Source organism: Ailuropoda melanoleuca, chromosome 3, assembly GCF_002007445.2.
Source record: "Ailuropoda melanoleuca isolate Jingjing chromosome 3, ASM200744v2, whole genome shotgun sequence".
Taxonomy (NCBI): Eukaryota; Metazoa; Chordata; class Mammalia; order Carnivora; family Ursidae; genus Ailuropoda; species Ailuropoda melanoleuca.
This window is the reverse complement of record NC_048220.1, coordinates 115263501-115289811: the sequence shown is the minus strand read 5'-3', so window position 1 is coordinate 115289811 and position 26311 is coordinate 115263501. Positions and strand designations below refer to the sequence as shown.

At 40.3% G+C, this 26311-nt stretch overlaps 1 protein-coding gene across 1 annotated transcript in view; it reads right to left on the bottom strand.

Annotated features, from left to right (window-relative positions):
* Window positions 1-26311, bottom strand: part of PLCXD3 (phosphatidylinositol specific phospholipase C X domain containing 3) — a 174207-nt gene that overhangs the window by 47209 nt on the left and 100687 nt on the right. The window contains exon 2 of the mRNA XM_034656965.1: window positions 7486-8194. Within this exon, the coding sequence (XP_034512856.1) occupies window positions 7486-8194 (709 nt within the window). The remainder of the gene's footprint in view (window positions 1-7485; window positions 8195-26311) is intronic.

Sequence of the window (26311 nt, the reverse complement as noted above, 5' to 3'; positions counted from 1 at the left end):
ACAACAGCCAAACTCTGGAGAGAGCCCCAAGTGTCCATTGACTGATGAATGGATAAAGATGGGGTATATATAAATACAATGGAATATGACTCAGTCATCAAAAAAAGAATGAGATCTTGCCATTTGCAACAATGTGGCTGGAGCTAGAATGTATTATGCTAAGTGAAATAAGTCAGTCAGAGAGAGACAAACACCATATGATTTCACTCATATGTGGAATTTAGGAAACAAAACAGATGAACATAGGGGAAGGGAAGGAAAAATAAAATAACATAAAAAGAGAGAGGGAGGCAAACCATGAAAGACTCTTAACTATAGAGAACAAACAGGATTGCTGGAGGGGAGGGGGATGGAGGGTAGGGATTAAGGAGGGCATTTGGGATGTTTATATGTAAGTGGTGAATCACTAAATTCTATTCCTGAATCGAATACTACACTATATGTTAACTAACTTGAATTTAAGTAAAATCTTGGGGGAAAAAAAGAAATTTAAAACCCTGAGCCACAGAATCGTGAATCAGAATCTCTAGGGCAGTGCCCAGGAACCTGCATTTGAACAAACTCTCCATCAGCACGGACCCTTTGCCAAGCCTTGGGCTCAGAAAAGGCTTGCTTTCTGGAGCTTCCTTCTGATTCATGAGCCAAACTCCTCTTTCTAGTGGTTCGAAGGGCCTAGATTTTGAATTGATCGTAGCACTGGTTCAAGTCTCAGCTGAACAAATTATTTAGCATTTCTGACCTTCAGTTTCTTAAATTGCAAATTGAGAATAATACCTGTTGAACAAATAAGGCTTCCAATTACTACATGTTGAAGAAATTAAATCTTATGTTGAAAGCATCTTACAAACAAGGATTATCCTAATACTGATCTTCCACAGTCTCCTTGATATTCTTTCTCTGTAGGCATATGTAGCCTGAGGAGGCAGCTTTCCCTTTTACTGAACAGCCTAATCCATTATCAGCTGTTCCACGGGTGCACTGACCTACTGGGGACATGGCCCAGGGGGCAGAGCCAGGAAGCTTCTCGTCATGGAGACAGGAGCTCTCTCACATCAACCTGAGCTGCCTTTGAACCAGGCTGAGTCTCCACCTTCGTGAGTTCCCTGAAACTCCTGAGAGGACTGGTGCTGCAGGTGAACATCTTACCAGAGCAGCCCACATCTGCTGGGTTCAGGCAGCGACTGGGTAAACTGGACAGCATAAGTGTTGTTTGAGATGTGGTTGTGAACTGGGGTGTGTCCCCATTAGATGGAAATATTAGAGTTTATTGTGCTCATGAGGCAGAGAGAGCCCAGGAAAGGCCAGACCCACACAAAATCCATGGCCCATCCCCAGGCCCGACCTCTGACTCCTCCAGGCAAGGTTCCAGGCTACCTTGTAATGTTGCACCTGGTGCCCACTGAGAGGCCCATGCTGGTCCCTGCAGCCTGATGTTCTCTGGTCCTTTCCAGTCTTCCTGTCATCCTCTGTCCTCATCCCTCCCTAAGGTGTCTCGAGGACAGAATTCTGCCTATAAACTGAGAGACCTGGATTTAATCCCATCTTTGCCACAAGTTACCTCTGTTACTTGAGCAATCACTTAGCATAACTCTGGCCTCAATTTCCTTGCCCGATGGAAACAGTCAAATGGGCAGTAAGCACAAGGCAAGGAGGATTAAGCCAAGTCACTTTAAGTTCCTTTCCTTTCTGTTATTTGGTGGTGCTGCTTCCATGAGCCCCCATGACAGCATTCTACCTGGGTTTGCTTTCTTGAGGAAAAGCCACACACTTCAAATCTGCTCTTCTCATAGCCTTGCCCATCCCAACTGTGGCATACTTGACCTTCCCAAACCCCTGGACCTAACTCTGTCTTCCAAGAAGACAGATAACATATTACATGTACCCACTACTAAGAAATGTGAATTTTACCTGGTTTTCAGGAGGAAGCATAGAACTTGGAGTCAAACACACCCAAATAATAATCCTGGCTTTGCTAAACTAATATGGGAATTTTGAGCAAGGTACTAGACATTTCTGAGGCTCAGTTTTTCAACTCTAATGTATCTAATAGTACCTACCTTGTTGGATGGAGGATTGAATGTGTACAACTCACGGAAAGCACGTAGCACCTTGCCTGGCATATGATGTCAGCTTAACAAATATAGTTGCCTTCATTTTCCCAGCTGGGTCATATTGATGCTTATTAATGACCAACCAACAACCAATTACATCCTAAAAATTCTACCTTATCCTCAAGGCAGTGACTGTGATGATGAGAGAAAATGGCCAGGGCAGTTAGCACAGTATTAAACAGATATGGAACACTTAAAATAGATGATCACCGCCACCATCATCACCATCATCAGCATCATCACCATCATCAGCATCATCACCATCATCACCATCATCAGCATCATCACCATCATCACCATCATCACCATCATCATCATCTAAATTGTTGGCCTGTATAAACGTTGTCTAAATTAATTCAGCACCAATTTACTTGCCAAGATGCATTGCTCCTTGAATATTCTGACAGGTGGTCTAACCAATTTTTTTTTTTTAACTAACAAAACCTATAATTTAATAAACCTCCACAAATTAGGGAAGGACTTGACTCAAGTTGCACACCTTCTTTTTAAGAATGTGTGAATTCCGTGGGGGTGAGGTGCAAAAGCTGGTGTTTGAAAAATAAATTAAAAATAGGTCTTTAAGAAATAAAAATCTGTGTCTTTTGGCATTGCTAAAATGTGGAAAACGCATCTGCAGTATTTGGAACCAGTGGCCAGATTGAAAGCTACACTACCTGAATGAAGGCTGACTTTAGTTTCCCTGAAAGCCACCCACACCTTCAAACACTGTTTTCTAAATGCATGTGCTCACAGTTTTGTTAGCCCAACTATTAGGCATAATAAAAAATTATAAAGAAACTAGTCAAATGCAGGATCTTAGAATTGTAGGATTTTAGAACTGGAAAGTATCTTGGAGATAGTCTAGTTCAAACGCCAAATTTTGCAGATGAAAATACTTAAGGAACAGAGAGGTCTTAAAATCACCTAGTAACTTCTCCTTTGGTGGCAAAGGAGAGTCTCATTACATCTTTTGGTGTTAACATATGACTTTCTGAATGAGCAGCTTTGTGCACAATAGCAAGAGGAAAATGGCAGAAAGTCATCTTCATGGGCTTTATCACTTGATGAGAAAAGAGAAGCACTATGTCCTTGGGGAATCAAGTGTTCTTTCACTGACTCTTTCAGATGTAAGTAAATTACCTTTGCAAGGCACCATCCAAGGACTGACAATGACCTTTTCCTATAACCCTCACCCAGAAGGCCGAAATATGTCGAATCAAATCAAAACAAAACCCGAGTTTCACTGGTATATACCACGTGCAGAATACAAGCATTGCAATTTGTTTACAAGGAGGTCTTTCTAGTACTTCTGAGGCAAACTCTGTTCATCCTGGCCAGGTTCAGATATATTTGCAGATCGTTTGCAAGTAATTTGCGTAATCCTAGAGAGAAGAAAAAATTGATTCTACCTATAGGGTCTTCATTTGAATTTATTAAATTTTTTCTTCCTACCATTTCCCCCACCCTCAGTGTCTCTTCCTCTTCTCAATGACGTAGCTCTACTATTCCAGAGAACAAAGCCAGAGGCAAGTGAAAAGTTCTGAATTAGAGCAGATGCCTGAGGACAGTTTTTCAAAATGAGTTCCATGTGTTGTTAATAAGTGCTATCTGAAAAAAAATTAAGTGCTTGCATAGCATTGCATTAGTTCAATTTAAATAAGATTCTTCACTAAAATGCTTGTTAGTGTCTTTTATATGCTAAAGACTGTGAATATTTTGAGAGAGTTGTGTAGATATATAATTTTCAGCACTTTCTTATTTGATATTTTCCCCACAAATCCTGCTTTACTAATCTGGTACTATAGCATAAGTAATCAGAGAGCAGTTCAACTTATAACTTGCAAAGACCTAGCTGCATGAAATGTCATAAGAGAGAAAAAGAAAGTCATCTATTCCTTGAGTAGATTTTTCTTCTTGACTACCCAAAGGCTATTCCCTACACAGGTAAAGGTATGGCCTTGGTATACCTTTGGTATACCATGGTATGGTTCTTGGCCAAATGCAAAGCAGGCATATTATATGGAAAATGTTTTCCTAAATATAGAATTAGGCAACAGAAGGTAAGGCTGGGAGGGCTATGGGAAGTCTCCTTTCATGCCCAAGGTGTGAAATTTTAGAAAGGAAGCTTCCTTCATTAAAGATGTAGTGAGAATAAAGAATATTGGAGTTGGCTGAGTCTCAGACCCCTCCTGCCTCTTCCCCACTTCTAATGGGTCCTCAGGAATTCCTCAAAATCTGGGGCCTGTGTGGGGTGTGGTTTAGAACAACACATTCTTATGTGTATATACTGTAACTCCCTCATTTTTAAAGGGGTAAGAGAGGAGGTAAGTTGTTATTTACCAAAACAATGAACTTCTGTAGAAGGTGGTGCTATTAAACAGAAAGCCTTCTTGGTTTGGTGAATACTCTGATGGGACTAGCTGAGCCTCAGGACCAGAAGAGAGGTGAATAATTTGGCACAATAAGCTAGAATGTGGAATCTCCAAGACAATGTGGGGGTAGCGGAAGAAAAGAGATGAGAAAAAGACAAAAAGAAGGAAGTGGAAGAGAAGTTTCAGCCACAAGAACTGAGGATGGGGTTAAAATGATATAGATGCCATCGGGGTAAGATATCCCAGGCCAGAATGTTTATACTCACAGACAATTCTAAAATTCAATTTTAAATGATATGTATCACTATAATTATAAAACCTACCTTTTTGCCTCAAATCCTCAATAAAGTCTAAAAACCATTGTGGAAATTGAGCAAGAAGCAAGTTTCATGTCTCTCCAGTTCTACAGGGACATGGACAAGCCACATGGGACAATCAAATCCATCACCTTATGGAAAATGATGTAATCCAGAAGCAGTGCGGGCTCATACCATAAGAAGGTAAGAAATATAGACATGAGCAGAAATCCTAGCGAAGGGCCTTATACTTGCATAGAGTGTACAATGAAGAGCTAGGGATTGCGTTTAAAATTTTGAAGAACAGGAAGCTGTTCTGAATTCAGCTAGTATCTGAATAACAGATGGAAGTTATGATTCTGTATGGAGGAACCCTTCAACTCCAATGGCTTGTGGCTTTCACTGCCAAAAAATGCCAATAACTGCCACTTGAGTTGGCTTATATTCTTTTTTTTTTTTTTAAAGATTTTATTTATTTATTCGACAGAGATAGAGACAGCCAGAGAGAGAGGGAANTATGGAAAATGATGTAATCCAGAAGCAGTGTGGGCTCATACCATAAGAAGGTAAGAAATATAGACATGAGCAGAAATCCTAGCGAAGGCCTTATACTTGCATAGAGTGTACAATGAAGAGCTAGGGATTGCGTTTAAAATTTTGAAGAACAGGAAGCTGTTCTGAATTCAGCTAGTATCTGAATAACAGATGGAAGTTATGATTCTGTATGGAGGAACCCTTCAACTCCAATGGCTTGTGGCTTTCACTGCCAAAAAATGCCAATAACTGCCACTTGAGTTGGCTTATATTCTTAATGATCAATTGGCCACATCTACTGGATGCGTAACACTGACTGAAGCCTCCCCACCTCCTCCCTAAGTCCCCGTGTCTTTGTTTCCTGATTATGTAAATGTCTGCATCACTCCTTCTACTTCTCAAGAAGAAACGTGATCCCGAACTCCTTTCTCCCATCATACCTCATAGCTAAATTGTCATCAAATGATCTTAATTTTTGCTGCGGCATACCATCCCCTTCTGTATTTCCTCCCTTCCTAGGTTAGCTGGCATTACCATGCCCAAGCAGTTCCAAGCACCTCTTCCCTGTCCACTCTCTCTAATCCTCTGCCTCCAAGCTACACCAATGATCTAAAATGCAGATCTGGTCAAGTCACTTTGACAATAAGCGCCATTTTCTAGCCCCCTATTGTTCACAGGTTGAAATCTTTTCTTTAGCCTGGCTAAAGGCTTTCTTGCAAATGTGTTCCTGTTCCGCTGTAAGCCTCATCTACTGCCATTCCCTACTGTAAGGGCTGTGCTGTGAGGGCATCCAGACCATCTCATCTCCTAATCTTTTCCCCTTATAGCCTTGTCTTTCCCTACAGAGACCTTGAGCAAAACATGTATGGTATATCTCTTTACCATAATTCAAAATATTAATTAAAGATAAGAGTCTGATAAGAATTATATTTTCTCTTCAGACCATATCTGCATTATTTAATTCTTTTTTTAAAAGATTTTATTTATTTATTTGAGAGAGAGAGAGAGAGAGAGCACAAGCAGGGGGAGCGGCAGGCAGAGGGAGAAGCACGCTGCCTGCTGAGCAAGGAGCCCAATGCGGGACTTGATCCAGGGACCCTGGAATCATGACCTGAGCCGAAGGCAGATGCTTAATGGAGTGGGCCACCCAGGCATCCCTGCATTATTTAATACTTTAACTCAAAAGAATAAATAATATGTACAATTCTGCATGTTGTATTACACTCATGGGAAAGAGCTAGAGATCTTCGGTGATTGCTCAAATTATATACTTCACAAGTAATCACCACTCCAACATGTATGACTGGGCTTGACAAATGGAATACCCACACTCTGGAGGGTGATCCTTGCTTACGATGTAGTGTAAGGAATAGAATATAGAGGGAGAAGAATGGAATCCGGATCTTTGTTTCCTCATTCATTGTAACTGGCCTTAAGCAAAACATTTCACTTCTCTGAACCTCAATTTTTATCTGTAAGACAGTATCTACTTCCCAGGGTTGTTGTGCAGATCAAATGGAATCAGGTATATAAAAAGAGTCTGAGAGCAGGAGAGAAAAGGCTTTGTAATCTATAAAATGCTAAGCAAATGTGAAAAGGAGTGCTATGAAAAGATAACTGGACATGGAGTCAAAATACATGGTGCTATGTGTTGATCTGTGTCCTAGAAAAAAATATGTTGAAGCCTTGATCCCATGTACCCATCACTGTGGCCCATTTGGAAGCAGGGTGTTTACAGACATAATTAAGATGATATCATTAGGGTGGGCCCTAATGCAATATGACTGGCCTTATAAGAAGAGAAAACAAAGACATATGGAGAGAACACCACGTGAAGATGGAGGCAGAGCCTGGAATGATGAATCTACATGCCAAGGAATGCCAAGGATTATCAACCATCACCAGAGTTAGGGGGGAGGCATAGAAAAGATTCTCCCTCAAAGTCACCAGAAGGAATTGACCTTGCTGACACCTTGATTTCAGACTTCTAGCCTCTGGAACTGGAAGATAGTAAGTTTCTTTTGTTTCAAGCCACCCAGTTGGTGGTGTGTTGTGTGGCAGCCCTAGGAAACTAATACACATGAGTATGCATTTTAGCTCTGTCTGTTACTGGCTATATGGACATGTGTTAAATTCCTTAAGCTTTTTATCTGATACCTTAAGGACACTTACCTTTCCGTGATAGTTTCTCTGAGGCCGCTGGCCACTCCTTTGACCACAGTGCTAGCTTTGGGGGTCAGCACCACCTGAGATATAAAAAACGAGCCCTTCTTTCTTCTCTCGGTGATGGACGCCTGAAGAAACTGGATCAGTTTTTCCGGGTCTGTGGTGTTGGCCCAGGGTGCTGGCATCATCTGGCCAGGCCAGAGAAAGGGCACTTCCAGAGCCACTGGGCTGTGGTAGAAGACCAGCACTTGATAGTCTTTCTCCCACAGGTACTTTAGACTAACTTCCTGGGCAAAAATTGCTGGGCACATCTTGTTTCCATAGATGTCTTTCAGCATTTGGACCAGTTTTTCATGGTGATATTTCTGCATCCCATAAAAATGGTTGAAGTCCAAGAATACTACCTCCTTATGGTGGTCTGTGAGGAATGCATTGATCTCCTCAAGGCCTTCGTTGACTTTGGCACTGAACAAACCATGAGCAAAGTAGAGTTCATTGTCGGGGTCTCTGGGCTTGGTGGAAATTCGAAGATCAAAATAACGGATCCCGGCGCCTAGCTGACCAGTAAAGTTCATTGTTTGAGTGGCTAACCATTTCCGCATCAGCTTTTTGGCTACAGTTCCAAACACAGAGACAAAATTCTGGACGGTTTCTGGTTGTTCAGGCCCTACTGGTGAGGCTTCATCAATATAGAAGCTGAAGGAATCATGAGATCCTAGAAAAATAACAAGGCATAACGTGGTTATAGTTCAGTCCTTCCTTCTTCCCAACTTCTTTCCCTCTTGCAATGTCCATATCTCTCCCTCGAATGAATGAAAGGAAATAATAAGCAATATTTACTTAGTTCAGTCTCAGGTCTTAGGAGGGTCCTTTTTATAGCCTATGTAGTACACATAGCACTTCAACAGATCAAACTGATTATAAAATGGTGTAAAAATCCCTTCTGATCAATATTATAAATAAAAATGATCACTTTCTACTTCTGTAAACTAAGAATTTAATGTGCTAGATAGGATTGGCTTTCCACATAGGTGGCATAAGTGACCATTCATAAAATGGAATTTATGAGGCTTCACTGGTTCCCAAATACTTTGTCTACTATCTTGCCCTTCCCCTTCATTTTGAGTTGATTTTAACGGCAGAGAGCTTGTTTCAATGAATAAAGGAGGCTTTTTCATGGGCAAATGATCAGCATACGAATTGGTATCTCATAACACTTTGGAAAGCACAAGAGGGCCCTATAGAGAAAGGGAGAAATAAGCAAGAGGACAGTACAATGTTGATATATTTAACAGCACTCTTACGCTGCATTTGAGCAACGATGAACTTAGATGAGGCCAAGTACTTTTCACATATTGAATAAACAATTTTTCTTTTAAGTTAACAAAACTAAAAGCATTAAAAAATTAACTGGCAGGCTATTTTCTTCACAAATATTTTCTCTAAATAGTGAAAGCTCTCTTTGGAGTTGGCTTCCAAATTTGGAAGAATTTCTTCCGAGGAAGAACAAGGTCAACCTATTTAATTATGATTATTATTATTTTTTTGTCTGTTACAAATACCAGAACTCCAGAAATGTAGCAATGAACATGTGCACGATTTGCCGGTAAGTATAGAGGGCCATTTAGAGTATTATTGGACCTAATGAAGAGAAATTATTTCAAATTCTAATTTTGTTTTTTAAAGCCTCTTTTAATTCTTGGGCACAGCCTACTGAACAGGTAAAATGAAATTAATGTATCCTGAACTTTTCACGTGTTAGAAAGGCAGATGTCATCATCCCCCATCTGTTACTCAGGCTTCCTCAGACTGTGTTGCCTTACTCCTGATTTAGTTCTCTTGAAACAAAAAAATACACGCCTTGTTCTAGTTCCTACATTCCTCCCAGCCAACACACACACACACACACACACACACACACACACACACTCTCCCCTTTATGTTTATCATCTATCACCTCAGGCCCTTTGCCTGATAAGCTATTGGAAGCAATTTTTTTTCAGTGATGCAATATTTATCTTTGTCTATATTCCATATCTACATCAATCTATATCTCTCTATGTACATCTGTCTATCCATGTCGAGCATTAAACAGCTGAGACGAATCACAAGAGTATGAACTGCAGACACCTCTGTAAGTTGTTAGAGAAAATATTTTGAAAAATACTTTAATACCTTAAAAATGATAACCTTTAAGATCTGGAACAGCTAACGCTTCAGAATTATTAGATTTTTTTAAACAATGAAAAGTAACCCCCAAATACAGAAATGTCATGTTTAATTTAATCGGGGACTGTCTGATCTATTTATCTTGAGTACATGGTATGGGAAGAAAATGTCAGCACTTTCTGAATAAGCAGAACTGGCAGTTTGGAGCTGGCGTTGGCAAATTTTAACAGGGATTTAAATTGCTGCATATTGATTTATTAGTTGCCGTTCAGCCAATTGCTAATATAAATGAAAAAGCTAAACAAACTCTACTGTGGATCAATATACACAGAGAATACATTTAAAGAAACAAAAGAAAAAGGTGAGTTTAAGAAGAGCTATAATCAAATGTTCTAGGATTAAAATAGGTACCAATGAGTAAATAAACCTTCAAAAGAAGGGCTAATTTATAAAATTTAAAAATTGTTAAAAGTTAATTTCCAAGCATGTGAAAAAAAAAGGTGGATGAAAATAATTGGTTACCTCTAGAATCTAGTAGAAGACATAATTGGAAGCAAGCAGAAAGTGAATTAAATATGACTAGATTTCTTTTTCCAGAAATGAGTGGTTCTTTGCTTTCAATACAACTGTAGTTTCACTATTCTGTCATGTGGCTATCTGGCAAATTAAAAAAAAAAAACAAACCTAGGAAATCCACCAATTCTGAAAATCCTACAAAAGAACATTAGTCTCTAGATTAAATTATTTGTTGACACTTCAGGAAAATATAAGATCAAAATAAGGTAATGTTAAACTAAAAATGAAAAACAGCTGTCGGAAGAAACCATCGGTACCCCCATGAATATTTGTTCTAAGCTCGATGACGTGAGGTACGCGCACAGCGTTTCGTGCAGAATGATGTGCCAGGTGCAAACGTTACTTGGAGAGGAGAATTAAGTCATCGATCAATACAAGACACTATCTTTGCATCTAGGGAGAAAATATATAATCTAACGTTGGCCAAAAAAGGAATCGCTTCATGGCTTTTGATTTCATTTGGAATAGTACTTCCTCCCCAATTTCAACATTTTCACTAAACCATTAAGTTTTCTATTTGTTTGAATATAAAACAAAAATACAACAGTATTTTATGACCTATTAGTAAAGAGGAAAAGTCTGGCCACATCCTGGTTCTTTAAAATCAGAGAGCCCTGCCCACAAGAGTGCTAGGCATTATTTCTTTGCTCTTGGCTACATCCATAATCTTTCTGCCTTATCTAGTCTAATATTTTGCTTCTACACTGGCTCAGTATTCCTGGGCTCCTCACCTCTTATCTTTTTCTTGTCTATAGCCCCAAACTCCAATTTGGACTTGATGCTTAATGTTGCTCCCTGATTCTAAACTTAGCCTCTCAATTTGCCTTCTCTACTCAGAGAAGAGCTGGCCACTCCCATCAGGAACCCACAACAATCAAGTTCATTTACTCTGGCTCTGAATAAGTGAATGGAGTGGTAGAGGTCATTTTCTTTCTCCTTTCTTTGAAACAAGCACTTTTATCAGTTTCTCCTCAGTCTGCTCAATCATTCCTTCACTCAGGCAGTAGGCATGGTTCTAAAATAGACCCCAACTATCCCTGCCCTCTGGCATTCACTACCCCTCCCCCTAGCCCCCAAGTATGGGCCCAATCTAGTGACTTGTTTCTAATGAATTAAAAAACACAAACAGGATGGGATACCACTTCTGAGATGAGGTTACGAAGATTGCGACTCCATCTTGCTACTCTCTCCCATGCTGACTTTGATGCAGAGCAGTGCTATGTTGGAGAGGCCCACGTGACGAAGAACTGGGAATGGCCTCCAGCCAACAGCAAGCTAGGAAATGAGGCCTTCAATCTAACAGCCCTCATGGATCTGAATCCTGTCAATAGCCACTGGGTAAGCTGGAAAGCATATCCTCCCCCAGAAAGATCTTCATCTGTAGCCTTGTGAGAGACCCTAAAGCAGAGAATCCAGTTAAGTCTTGCCTGGATTCCTGACCCATAGAAACTATGTGGTATTTTAAGTGACTGAGTTTTGTGATAATTTGTTACACAGCAACAGTTAACTAATACAGGCTATAACAACTCTTTTGTGTTAACAAAGGGATTTGAGGTTTACAGACCCAACTGCCTAATATAAGAACTTGGAATTTTACTACCGATGTGGTGAGCATAGCATAACATATAGAGTTAAATCACTATATTATACACCTGAAATTAATGTAACATTTTGAGTATAGTGGACACACAACTGAAATTTGTGAAATTTTAATGAAGAGGAATTAATTAAAAATGTTTATGTGCAGGGGCACCTGGGTAGTTCAGTTGGTTAAGTGTCTGACTCTTGATTTGGGTTCAGGTCATGATTTCAGAGTCAAGAGATCAAGCCCTGAGTCAGGCTCCATGCTGGACATGGAGCCTGCTTGGGATTCTCTCTCTCCCTCTCCCTCTGCCCCTTGCTGCCCCCCACCCCCCACTCATGTTCTCTCTCTCTAAAAAAAAAAAGTTCATGTGCGTCTTTCTGTACTTGAAAACAATGCATCAGGTAAGAGAATGAAAGAAACAAAGTTGGTTTAAAAGGTCTTCTTGAATGTACGAATGGAGTTATTCCATTCTGCATACTGTCAGGGATGATCTTTGATGTCATCTGGTCCAACTGACTAGCATGCAACATCCATTTTATTAACTCAAAAATGTAAGGAATATGTGTGATAATCTCATTTTATGGTCTCTGGTAGTAAAGACTTAGATTCTCATGCTATTGGGTGATGCAGTAGGAAAAATTCTAAGATGGCCACAAAACATCCACACCCTGAGTACAGATGCCCTGTATAATTCCCCTCCCCTTGAGTGTGGTGAATATGATGGGGTATCATCTAGTATACAGAAGGGAAATTTTTTCCCCCAGGTGTAATTAAGGTCTCCAATCAGTTGGCTTTGAGTTAACCAAAGTGGGATTATCCTATCCTGGGTGGGCCTGACCTAAGCAGGTCAGCCCATAAAACAGAGACAACAAGCAGCAACAGATGTTCTGTTAATTTTAAAAAAGCAAAATGCAATGTTGTAGAGAGGGTCGTATGGTAGTTGATGGGATTAATACCAAAGTGGTATGAAAACTACTTTAAGTTGAAAACATCTGAACAATCAGCAGCCACAAAAAGAAATATTTAACTAAATTTAAGCAGAGCTTCTGAAAATACAGCTGCCACTGACCTCTCTCCCAAGGAGTTTCTTGATTGGGAAAAGACGGACTCTTTCTTAGCACTAGGAGGTGAAAATTCAGCTGCTCATTATATCACCTTCCATACTCTCCCATTGAAACCCCATCTGCCTCCCTTCGGCTAAGTTTAACATACAAGCCTTTTCTTCCTGGTTGTTCAGTGAGTTACTCATCTGTGAGTGATTCCGCACGTACACTGTGCACACATAGACAAACCTTATCTTTTCTCCTGTTAATCTATCATCACTTAACTTTCAGACTGCCAGTCACAGGACCCAAACTGGGAGAGGAAACGTTTTCCTCCCAACCCTTGGAATAGTGGGCAGCCTCGTGGAGCTTGAGGACCACAACTCAAGGAACTAGATTCTGCCAACAAGCAGCAAGCTTGCAAGGGGAGCCTCGGCCTCAGATGATGAGATCACAGCATGGCCAACACTTCGATTTCAGTCTGGTGCGGTCTGGCCTTCAGATGAAAGTAAGCTGGGTAGGGCAGTGCACTGACAGCAGCCCTGAGTGGGTGTTGGGAGGCGAGCCTCAAACCCAAGCTCAGTCGCTAACTCACAACTCAACACGGGTGGATCATCAGATTGTGAATCATCCTGGCTTTGGATTTTCCAATTTGCCAAGTTAAAATACTCTCCGTACCTACTTCACGGGATTCTTACAAAGAATAAATGAAACCATGTTCAAAAAAGTTCCATAAAAGGACTATAAACCTTGAATTACGGTTATTTTCTTAGGGTCGTATACCTAGTCACGAACCATTGATTCACTTGTGACCAAGAAAACATTACCTAGATTAATATACATTGGGATGGCTGTGCAAGCTCGCACGGGAGGGAGGACAAGGAAGGAAATGATTTAAATTGTAGGATTAAGGTTTGTAAATATTTCTTGAAAACAAGATTCTTATCTACCATTTGTCTAAGGTTTTAGCAGATATGGAACAATCAAATTTACCCCATTTCTTGTTGCTTTGAACAGCAACTAAATACTTATATTCTGCTATGTACTTATACTAAATACTAACCCTCTTGCATTCAGTATCTTCCCAGTATTATCTATAAAAGTTCTCTGGGATGAACTTCTGGTTGGTCTCTTGATTTGGCCACAGTTCCATTTCAAATTCTACAAAATTATCGGTTTAATAAACATCAAAGAGAATGTATCAAGTCAATTTCATCTGTGAACCTTCAGAACAAAAGGCCTTCAGAACAGGAGGCTAGGGTTGGACATGGCCATGCGTGTGCAATTCCAGTATCTCCATCCTGACCTTAGAACTCAGGCTCCCACTCCATCACAGTAGGAACTGCTCCCCTCCTTGCTCTGCAGAGCACAGAGCTTGCTTGCAAGTTTTTCTATGGCATGCCACGCTTCCCTCTCCCTGCCTATGTTATTCCTGTCGGTTGGCACTGTGCTGAGGTTTTCAAGACTCCTGCTGTCTGGTAGCAGGTTTCCTGCATATTTGATACTTTGATACCTTTTATGATAATAAGGCCAACACCCCAGGAATGGGGAAGCATATGTACCCTCCACCTGTGAACCAAGAGAAAACTGCTGGGTAAGGAACTGAAAGGGTAGATTTAGTTTTTGAGGCCCTTTTCTGGGGTGGAAATAGGCAGGTGGCACAATCTCTACTTTCCATGGGAAGAGATGCAGCTCTGGAGTGAAGTCTACCCTCTTGTCTTCCCCTTTGGAGACTCTTTTTTTTTAAGATTTTATTTATTTATTTGATGGGGGGGTAGAGGGAGAGGGAAAAGTGAGCAGAGATCCCAATGCAGGGCTTGATCCCAGGACCCTGGGATCAGGCAGGTGCTTAATCGACTGAGCCACCCAGGTGCTCAGAATTTTTGAATTTAGGAAATTCTTAATCCTAGTCTTCTTTTATGACCCACATGTATTCCGTTCTCTGTGGCGAAGGATTTTTTCACTCATGGTGGCCTTCCTTTCTCCTGAATGCATAGTCCTTTTGGCCTGCAGTCCCCCTCATCAGCTAGGAACTGTTATTAGATGTTGTTACTAACACTCATCGTGTTCATTAAATATTTTCTCTTTGTATCTGGCTCTCCACCTGCAAACCCTCCTCTCTACACACATATACGCTCACACTATAAGCAGATTTTAAGCTTCCTAAAAAGAAGAAAAAAACACCCTATGCCTTGTAATTCTGCGTCCACTACTGCACCCGGTTTTATGAATATAAAATTATTTGAAGTCAATGGGTCAAAATCATTCATACAGGATATGCTGCAAAAGTGAAATAACTACTGCTAATAACCATTTTTACAGATTAGGCCATTTTTCTTTACCATTTCCCCTCAAATATCTCAGGAGATTGGTCTACAAAGCCTGGCTCTGTTTCCCTAACTTTGGTTCTCTCTCTCATCCACCGTGATCAGACCATCACTGTTGCCACCATTTGAATCCTCTGTGAAACATCATTGATGACCATGACAGAAAACTCATGAGCCACTTCTGTGACCTCATTTGGAAGTTCTCCCACAGAACTCAGCAGGCGTTTAGTGAAACCGTTGTAACTCAGCAGCGATTCAGTTGTTGAATAAGCAAATGAGTGAATCGTGCTCAACCTTTCTGGAATGTTTGACATTGTCTGCTCCCTTCTTGCAGTATTTTCCTTCTTTGGCTTTGGGCACATGGCTCTTGCCTAGTTTTTCTACACTCTGTGTGATTGTCCTTTCTCAGTCTCCTTCACGACCTTTTGTTATTCTTGCAGCTCCTAAATGAGAGTGTTCCAGAGCTCTATTCAAGCTTTCAAGTGGCTCTGTGCTCTTTCCTCAGGTAATCTCATCTACTTCTTTGGCCTCACAACTTTAATAGATGCGCCGTGAACGGATACCATCTCATCTGACCTGCATTCCATACCCCTGTCTGCCTACCAGGCAACTGAATTTCATCACTCCTTGGGAATCTTAAACTTAAAATGTCCCAGATGGACCTTAGCATCTTCCTCTTCCAAACTGCTCCTTTCCACGTGCCCTGTAACAAACTTAATTATCTTGTAATCCTCCTATCTCATCCTCGGGTTCATCTTCAATTCTTACCTGCCTTTCAAACCTCACATTTCATCGGTCTTACAGCCCCATTGTATTGACCTTCAAATCCTCTCTCAAATGTGCTTTCTTCTTTTCTGTTCCAGTGGCCTGGTTTCCTGCTGGGAGCACTGAAATAGCTTTCAGGTACTCTTCCCTTCATCCCATCTGCCACCATTCCACCCTCCTTAAGGGTTCTACCCTGTCTCGGCCTCTAGAATGGGTTTGATCTTAGAGAAAAGGTATAATTGATTCCAGCTAAATACACTGGGATTCATTCACAGGTTCCCCTTGCTTTCTGTCCTATTTTCATTAACAGGAATTTTGACTCGGTAACTTAGATATCTAAGTGTCCGGCTCTTCTGGGGAATTATCTGCTCTTGTAACCCCCCGCCACCCCATAAGAGACTGAAACCGCCTCCCTAAATGCTAGAGTGGTAACTAGAACCTGGTTATCTGCTGAGTCTGTCTGCCTGGTGGTATTCCTTTACTATCCTTCAGTGCTGTCTCCAGAGTACTAATTAGACAGCTCCATTCCCTGTTACCTTGTACTAAATCCCTCAACACAACCTTTTGTGCGGACCCTGGCCTCGAGAGGTTGCAAACCTGACTGACGGCATATGGACATCAGCACACGACTCTCTCTGCAGATAGATCAGCACTGCCCCATCCCTGAGAGTACCCAAAATAAATAAAATCCGCTCTTGGCTTCTAACTGTAATGGAGGAGATTATGAAAACAATATTAATTCTCAAGTCACTTTTACTTGGTTTGGAAGTCAGTTGGTTCTCTCCACTGTAAATACGTGATGCTCAGTCTGACAGAAAAAAAAAAAACACCTTTAAAATTAATCAGCTGGTTCTTACTTGACAACCTATAATTAATCTCATTCATTTTTGTTTACGCCATTAATTAAACTGATCAGGTCCTGGGAGTTTTTTGGAGACAAAGACTGAACCTCGAAGAAAAGGGATCATTTCTTACTCCCAGCACATAATCTTGCCTCAGTCCGCCAGCACATGATCGGGTCTTTGTGGAAAATACAAGAGATTCTGCATCATCAGAGATAATGGACAATACGTATCAGAAAACAAAACACTTCCAGAATTGAACAGATAATTAAAAACCACACACTGGTAATATGTATACTTCACTTGACAAAATAAATGTGCAGAAAATACATTTTCAAATAATAAATCTGACATATCTTGCAGCACACTGAGATGAATCCTTTCATAAGAGAGTGATCAAAATAGTCATGCCGTGATTTATCTTTGGCTAAATCTGTATCTTAAATTCCGTGTAATGCCTTCCCCACGCCCCGCAGCACACCTCTGAGACAGTAAGCTGAAGTAAAGGAGGTTGGTTTCTTCACTTAGGCTTTTGATCCAGGAACCCAGATGCTAAATTTGAGAAGCCCTATTACACTGATGCTTCCCAGGAGTACGGAAGCTCAATATTCATCACAATTTCTTTAAAATTGCTGTGCTGTTGCCTTAAACCAATAGATAAACCTGCCGCGACTAGTCTAAGAGCAGCGGTGCTCCAGTCAAGGGGCAGGAAAGTGCTTATTCTAACTGCCACCATTGGTGAAATTATTAAACCTGCTTTTCATATGAATTTCTTTTTAAGGACTATCAATAGGGCTGCCAGAAAAATAACTAAAAGAGACCCCAAGAAATAGAGAAGTTTTAGATTCCTGTCTAAGCCAGCTCAGCCCTGCAGTGTCCCTTTCCATCTGGGCCCTTCTTCTCAGCCGCCGGTCCCATGGAATCAAGCTCCGGGGTTTTGCGGTGTGTACCGTGCTAAGCCAGCACTGACAGCATCCCGACCTTCTAAGCCTGGACACACGCCTCAGTGAGGGCAGCTTGCAAAAAGGGAAGGTCCTGAGACCAGAAAGAATCTATAACCTAGATATAAGGATTTAAGAAAAAATATCAGTAGGGGCTCCTGGGTGGCTCAGTCCTTAAGCGTCTGCCTTCGGCTCGGGGAGTGATCCCGGCGTTCTGGGATTGAGCCCCACATCAGGCTCCTCCGCTGGGAGCCTGCTTCTTCCTCTCCCACTCCCCCTGCTTGTGTTCCCTCTCTCGCTGGCTGTCTCTATCTCTGTCAAATAAATAAATAAATAATCTTTAAAAAAAAAAAGAAAAAAAAATATCAGTAGATGAATTGATCAGTGTTGGGTAATTTGAAAGGGCAATAGACCCATCTGCTTTCCTAGAGTAATGGTACTTGACCCGTGGTGATTTTGACCCCGGAGATATGTGACAACCTGTGGAAATACTTTGCACTGTTACAACGGAAGGGAGCTGCTCCTGGCATCTCATGGGTGGAAGGTCGGGAACGCTGCGGCATGTCCTACAAGGCAGCAGGTGCTCCCACGACAGAATCAACCCGCCCAAAATGTCAGTAGTAACAAGGCTGAGAAAGCCTCCTCTCGTGGAAACCATGAAGGCAGATGGAGCGATTTCCAGAGGTAGGAACCAAGCACTCCCAATGTCCCTGCTTCATCGAGAATGCCCACATTCCCCACACCTGTAACTCATCTGTCGCACACTCCTCATTGTGCCATTCTATTCGGAAGCTGTCTAAACACAGCTGTCACAAATGAGGCATTGCTTTGGAGTTTGTTTAAAACCCAACAGAAGATGTGGTTTTGGCACTTCTTTCTACTAACCTCTAGATTTTTACTTCAAAATTTCTTTCAATGGTTCTGACAAGTTCTCAAGGTACTCAGTAGCTCTTTTAGGTTAAAATTAAACCCATGCAGACAGGTACCTTTGATTTGCTGATCTCCATCACCACTCCAGAAGCTTCTGTGTGGCATGAGTGTTATGGGGACAAGATTTGTTTAGCTCTTATTTAATGTATTAAATAAATCAAACACCTATGTATGCAAGACAGTATGAAAGTTCTACGTATGGCTGTGAAGAGGTGGGGGAGGGGTTGGAGAGATTAAAATAACAGCACTTACTAAGTCAAAAAAGGGAGAGTGGATTCCCACTATTCCTTTTTTTAGAATTTTTTTCAAGTTTTTATTTAAATTCTAGTTAGTTAATATACACCGTAATATTAGTTTCAAGTATAGAATTTAGCGATTCAACACTTACATACAACACCTGGTGCTCATCGCAACAAGAGCCCTCCTTAATCCCCATCACCCATTTAGCCCATCCCTCCTCCCCTTCTCTTCTGGTAACCATCAGTTTGTTCTCTATAGTTAAGAGTCTGTTTCTTGGTTTTTCTTAATCTCCTCCCCATCATGTTCATTTGTTTTGTTTCTTAAATTCCACATATGAGTGAAATCATATGGTATTTGTCTTTCTCTGACTTATTTCACTTAGCATAATACTCTCTAGCTCCATCCATGTCATTGCAAATGGCAAGTTTCATTCCTTTTTATGGCTTAGTAATATTCCATTACACACACACACACCCCCCACATCTTCTTTATCCATCCCTCTATTTCTTATGCTTCATCCTCTGCTCTGCCAGGCCAAGCTTTTGGTTGACATTTATTTCCTATTATATGCCATGCATTGGGTCAGGGATATGAATAAATCAGGAAATAAAACAGATACAAGACTCATCTGGGTTCTGTCCTTGTGGAGTTCAGATCATAATGGGCAGAAATAGGCAAGAAAACCACAATTATCATAAAGTATGATAAATGCTATGATAAACTATATATGATACCTTTTGATAAAATAGTTGTTCAGTCCTGAGCTCAACATGATCTTTTAGAATAATTAATAATCAAAGCTAAAGGGTAAGAACAAAACCCCAAACACATGCCATCATTAAGGCTATACTTTTTCAATGTTAAAATGCATAGGGATCACTCAGGCATCTTGTTAAAATCTAATTAAGTTGGTCTGGGATGCAGCATGAGATTCCGCATTTCTAATAAGCTCCCAGGTATTATCAATGTTGTTTCAAGGATCACACTTTGAATAGCGAGGTATTAAGGTAATATTGGTCTCTTCTTTCTCAACAACTGCTGTTATACTGCCTTCTCTCTCCATTTTTCTGTGCTTACCCATTCTCCAGTTCCCTTATCTTTACACACACACACACACACACACACACATACACAATTGCATACACTTCTGCTTGTGTGCTTTTGAAGTTTGGGGAGATGTCATAATGCCTGTGCTGTGGGTTCTTGATTGAATACTTCGCTGTGTCACAAAGAAGAAAACCTGAACTAATCTTTTTCTTTATTAATAAAACATTTATTGAAATTTTTACAATAAAACATATATTTTGATAAATTTTCTGAGCTCATTTTCTTATTAATACTCATATGAACACTGGAAATCAGTCTGCACATCTTAATCAATAACTGACACAAGCCCCTGGCCATAAGAAAAAGGAAGAGCAGATCTGAGTCTCAGTCCTTTTATCCCTGAGGCCACCAAGCTGCAATTTCTTCCTATGTCTGTATTTCCAGATTCATAATGGCCACTCTACCAGATGCAATGATTCAGGGGAAAGGATGACTAAATAAGAAAGATGAGAGGTGATGTCCATGAAAGAAACGGGGCAAAGATTAGGAAGAAAAATGGCATATTTTGTCAATAGTCTTGGTCTTGCTTATTTTAGCAGAGCCTAAAGGGAAACTCAAACGGGACATATCTGTTGGCAAATAATCTGGGAGAGAACCAGAAAAAAAATCATGCTCCTTTTGGCAATCTGCTCTGCCTTGACCCCTAAAGGGCCTGGACAGCTCAAGAAGGACCAGACTTTCTGGTCCTGAGAGAGACGTGTTTTATCTAAGAGGCAAGAAGAAAATCTGTTTTCCACAGCACACTGTGTGGTTCTTTCCCCATTCACTGCCCCTTAAGATGCTCCATGAAGTAGAAGGAAATTGGGCTCCCAGCAGTCTTCAGTAGTATGTAGCCCAGGGTCCCATGATCACTCAAGATGGGTCACTCTTCCTTTGCTGGCTGGACTCCAGCTACACTTGGATTCTTTCTGCTTATTGAATATGCTAAGTTCATTCGAACTTAGCCCTTGTGCTCACTATTCCCACTGCTTGCAATGCTTCGCCCCTAGTTCTTTTTAGGGCTGGCACCTTTTGGTTCAAGTCTCCACTCAACTGCCATCTTTTTAAGTAAACCTTCCTGCATCTAAAGCATGTAACTCATCCAACCCTTCCCTGCTGCCTGTCAGACTCTATCACATGATAAGCTTTTATTTTCTTCATAGTATTTATCACTAGTTGCAATTTCACTTCATTTAATTGCTTATTTGCTTATTGTCTATCTCCCCTCACTAGAACTTAATTCCATGAGAATCAGAATCTAATCTGTCTTGCTCACTACTATATCCCCATTAAAAGGCACAGCAGGGGCGCCTGGGTGGCTCAGTCCTTAAGTGTCTGCCTTTGGCTCAGGGCGTGATCCCGAAGTTCTGGGATGGAGCCCTGCATCAGGCTCCTCCGCTGGGAGCCTGCTTCTTTGTCTCCCACTCCCCCTGCTTGTGTTCCCTCTCTTGCTGGCTCTCTCTCTCTGTCATATAAATAAATAAATAAAATCTTAAAAAAATAAAAATAAAATAAAAGGCACAGCAATTGGCACATTAAAGATATTCAATAAATATTTGTTGCATGAAATAATATCTCTCCATCTCTCTAAGCTTCAATATCCTCATCTGTAAATAGGACTGATAGTGTTACCTACAAATAAAGTTTATAAAGTAAATGATAAGCACCAAACATTGATCACAGAAAACAATAAATGTTAGCTTTTATTATCAATATTAGCTATTATTTCCGTATTATTAACTCTGAGCACTGCACTGCTTAGCACACAGCAGATTCTCACCAAACATAGGCTGAATAAATGAAAGAATGAGAATTGCATCAAAAGGTTATAACCACCACGGCTGTCACGTGATCTCAGAACTACTCCATGAAAATATTGCCACAGCATCTAGGGGTGCTATATAGATAGATAAGTGTGTTTTAAAGTCCTCTCTCTTTTTGATTCCCTGAACCATGAGTTTCCTTTCTTGTACCAGACACAGCGATGCCAAGGCCTGCCTTCGCTGGAAGGCTCTGCTTCTCATGAATACACTATTCCAGATTCATACCACAAGTATAGGTCCTCCTCCTGATATCCAGAGCCACAACCCTCAGCTTTCCCTCAACCCAGACCACCTAGAGGGTAGCTTGCTCAACGACCATCTCTTTCCCCAGGAGTTTTATCCTCGGGACAGGTACCCAGAACTGAGCAGCCACTGAAGGAGAAGCTAAAGAAATTCAGCCACACCCTGGTAACACGCATCCAAAGGGCGAAGAAGTGGGGAAGGGAGAGGAGGTCACTGGACACTCAACCCAGTCTTGCCCACTCCTCTTTAGGAGCTAGTTGTTTAAGATGCTGGTGTGTTTTTAATGTCACCTCATCCACTGGTTTCTTCACTAGAACTTCCCTCTACTGGCAGGTTCCAGAGTTGGGGGCAGCTCTGAGTGTCTGTAAGCATTGGAGCAGCCCTGGTTCCCTAGGCAGACAGAATGAATGGCATGGGGGGGAAAGGGAGGGGACAGATTACATAAAACCCAATCCCTAGCACTAAAACCAACTATTCTGAATGAAAAGAATCTCTATTGTGTTTTCCCTCTAAGAAGAAAACAAATATGAAACATGGTAAATAAACAGTCCAATTACTGTATTCTCTTAGATTTGAGAGGCAAAAGGCCTCTGAAGCCTCTTTACCTTTGTTCTTGCATATCTGGCACTACTGGGTTTCCTTTTATGAATAATGAACATCTGAAATAACGCAACATTACCCTTAATCATGTTTGTGCTACAGAGAGAACATCTTGATATTTAAGCCTTTGATTCTATGATGCCCTCACGAAACACCACTTTTTGCCAACAGCTGGATCTTTTCTTATCAAAGAAGTATTTGAGGCATGGGGATTTTTTATTCTTTTGGTCCTCCTTCCAATCTCCTTTTCTCTTCCTCCAGCCTTGGGGTTTGAAATCTGGGTATGGAGAGAACTGCATTCCTCCTTCTGCTCTCGAAACTCATGACAGATCTGGTGCACACATACGGACTGTCTGCTAAAAACTAGAATACGGGTACCAATATTAAACCTAAAAAGATTCTGAATAGTATCACCTTACCGCTACATGATATCTTGTCTCCTAAATCCAAGAACACACATACATACTACACCCAATACAAATATTCCCAAACCAATTCACCCCACTTCCTTTTCTACACACCAGCATACATGTGGTGTTTTTATTGGCTACCAAGCAAATGTAACAACAATAAGCAATAGTTTAAAAATATGGAAGATATGCAATTTTCCTACCTTAAGGGAGCTTCCCTAGAGAAAACCATCCATTTACTCATTTATGTTTTTAGGATGCATCCATCCACATTCATAGTTTACATAGTTTGATCAGCGTGAACCAAACACACTAGGCTATATCATCAAATTTTTTTCATAGTCTTTTCCCATCATTATGACATAGTCTTCAAACATTGTTTAAATGATTGCATTATATTGCATGTGCTAACATATATTTTAATAATTCCTCTATTAGCATGCATTTCTGAATTTCCTCTCATACAAATTATACTGAAGAGAACCTCTTCTTATTTCTCTCTTTTTTTACAATAGGTTCTCAGAAAGTCAGTAGTCTTTTTTTTTTTTTTTTTTTTTTTTTTTGGTGACTTAACACACTCTTTCCTCCTCTACTTTATTCTTTCTGTCTCCTCTCAGAGTCGTGTCACTCCCTTCAGAGAAGTGAAGGACACTGAAAGCTGGCTGTGCAGTCACGGGAGGTGTGAGCAGGGAGAATTACAGCTCTGCTGCTCGCTCCTGCTACAACCGCTTTCAATCTCATACCTTTCTCTGTCTTCCCGTGAGACACACATTTCTTGTTTCAGCCTCCATGCTTCACATCTCTATTCCCTCACTTATCTTCTTATTTTGCTAGTCCTTACTTCCCATGTCTAGTTACTCAAGGCCTTACCTCAAAGTTTCCAAACTTGGACATGCGTTGTGTAGAGCACACACAGAAACAAGCACATCTCAACCGATCATTTTACTTCTGAAGGAAATTCCTTTTTTTTTTTTTTTTTTGAAAAGCCTTTTATTGAACCAGACTATTTGTGTTGTCTTTGGGTAGTAACTGTTCAGATTGGATTTAAATTGTGGTCAAATGTGCACTCCATGTTCTTATTCATTTTTTTTTGGTCTCCTCAGGAAAAAAGACATAACAATAGATGGAATGATCTCCCACACCAACCAGTCATTTCTAATGATCCCAGGGTGAGATGAAAACAAAAGAAACATAATCATAATAAACCCTGCCATTTATTGTATTATGCTTGTTAGATGTTTAATTTGGGAGTTAACACTCAAACCACACAGGATTGCAAATAATTAAAAAACAACTCCCTAGTTAAAAGTTATTTATTTTTGTACAAGCCCACCAAATATTTTGCAACTGAATGAGCCCAATATTAGATCATGAGAGTCACAAATTTTCTGGAACATACGGAAGGGATTGCTGGGAGCTGGCTCAATTTCAGTGTCAGGACAGGAAAAACAAGAGAAAACATGAGGGCCATTTTGTTTTCACACTGAACTTGAAAGACTCAACTCAAATCAAATCAGTAAATACATATTGAAAACCTGCAATATGAAAGGGGATGCTAAGCACCATGAGAGATGTAAAAATATATCAGGCAATTCGTGTCTCTAATAAACTCAAATAAATGGTTTTTAGAACAATGGCCCCCGCCTTTAAGGAATTTTAAGTGAAAAGTTCTACAGAATACTGCTGAAGAGACTTATTTTACTTGCCATTATTCATTTCTAATAGTCAGTGTATTTGAATTATGGAAGATTTGGCTTAGCCAAATCAGCTTCTTGGTGATGAAAGTTTTTCTATTTTCATAATTAGATTAGGCAATGGTCATCTTGCCTATGAAATAGGAGAAGGGTTTTCAAACTTCCAGTATGAGTAGTCTTTGACTCTCAGTAGAAGGTCTCGCTGTTGCACTGTGGTGCAGAATGTGGTAAACCAGATATTTTTTAAAGTCTTCTACCATAAAAGAAATATGTGGAGGTATATTTTTAAAATATTTTATTTAAAAAATGTACCGCTGATCCAGTATGAAAATAAGGAAAATCTCCAATGATCAAACCCGAACCAAAGAGCAGACAGAATCCAATAGGGTAAGCCAGCCTGAAGCCTTGGATGTCATGAGGACATTTACTGATTTAAACCCCGATGGCTTTGGGTTTTTACAGATACACAGCAGAAAGTCTGGGCCACATTCACATAAAGCTAAAATCTTTTGAGGCTAAAAGTATACCTACCTATATATCTTCAGTGAAAGTGAGGCTTTCCTACACAAAGGGATTTGGGAAAGCAATGTGTCCATCTTGGCCTTGGTTGGGGTGGGTGAATGGAGAGAGGGAGTAGGAATTATCTTGGTGGGGAAAAAAGTAGTATCTAAACAGGCAGGATATACTATGGACTTCAACTATATTTGATAACATTTTATTTTTTAATTTGTATGATAGATATGATGGTGATTGTTATATTATTCTTATATCAGTGTGTATGCCTTTAATATAGACGAATCAAGGAAAAAAACCAAAAGTCACCTATAAAAAATAAAATAAAAGAGAATTATTTTCAGATTAAAAAACATTTAAGGTAGAGCTAACGAAGGGCAATTAAAATTAGAACTCTAGCCTCTCAATTCCTATCTTCTGCTTTTTTTGAAAAAAGAATATTTCAATTCAAGAAATCCTAGAAGTTTTATATTTTATTGTGGGATGTAGCTCAGTAAATCAAGAGTAAATCATTTCCAAAAGGCCTCGTCTAAGGTTAACCAATACTGTGTGGGCTCTTTGGAATAACTCCAAAATAGGCCTTCTGCTTGGTACAGCCTTGAACACAAGATCCAAATTGGATCTAGATTAGAAAATCCACCAACAAATGGTTCTTTGGTGTTAGGGCAGAATTTACTGGCAGATCCATATGTTTCCTTTGGCCACTCAGTTCACAGCGAACTTGCCCATTTCTGAACTCTTACAATGCTTATTATGTACCCTAATTACTTGGATACTTTGTTTTATTCTGCATTTCAGAGGTATATAGATTATCTCTTTAATGAGATCTGAAGTTCCTAAAGAAGAGATTTACTTTTCAGTCCCTACACTGCCAAGCAAATTTTAAGCTGGAATGGATGCTATCTGCTTTAAATCTCTCACATAACATTTGAGATTAAATAGTTCTGTGAAGGGGCTTGCCCCAAATCACACAGCGCATCTGTCAGAGTCTCGACAGAAAACACATGGCACAATCCAATTAGGATAATTCAAGGAAAGTTTATAT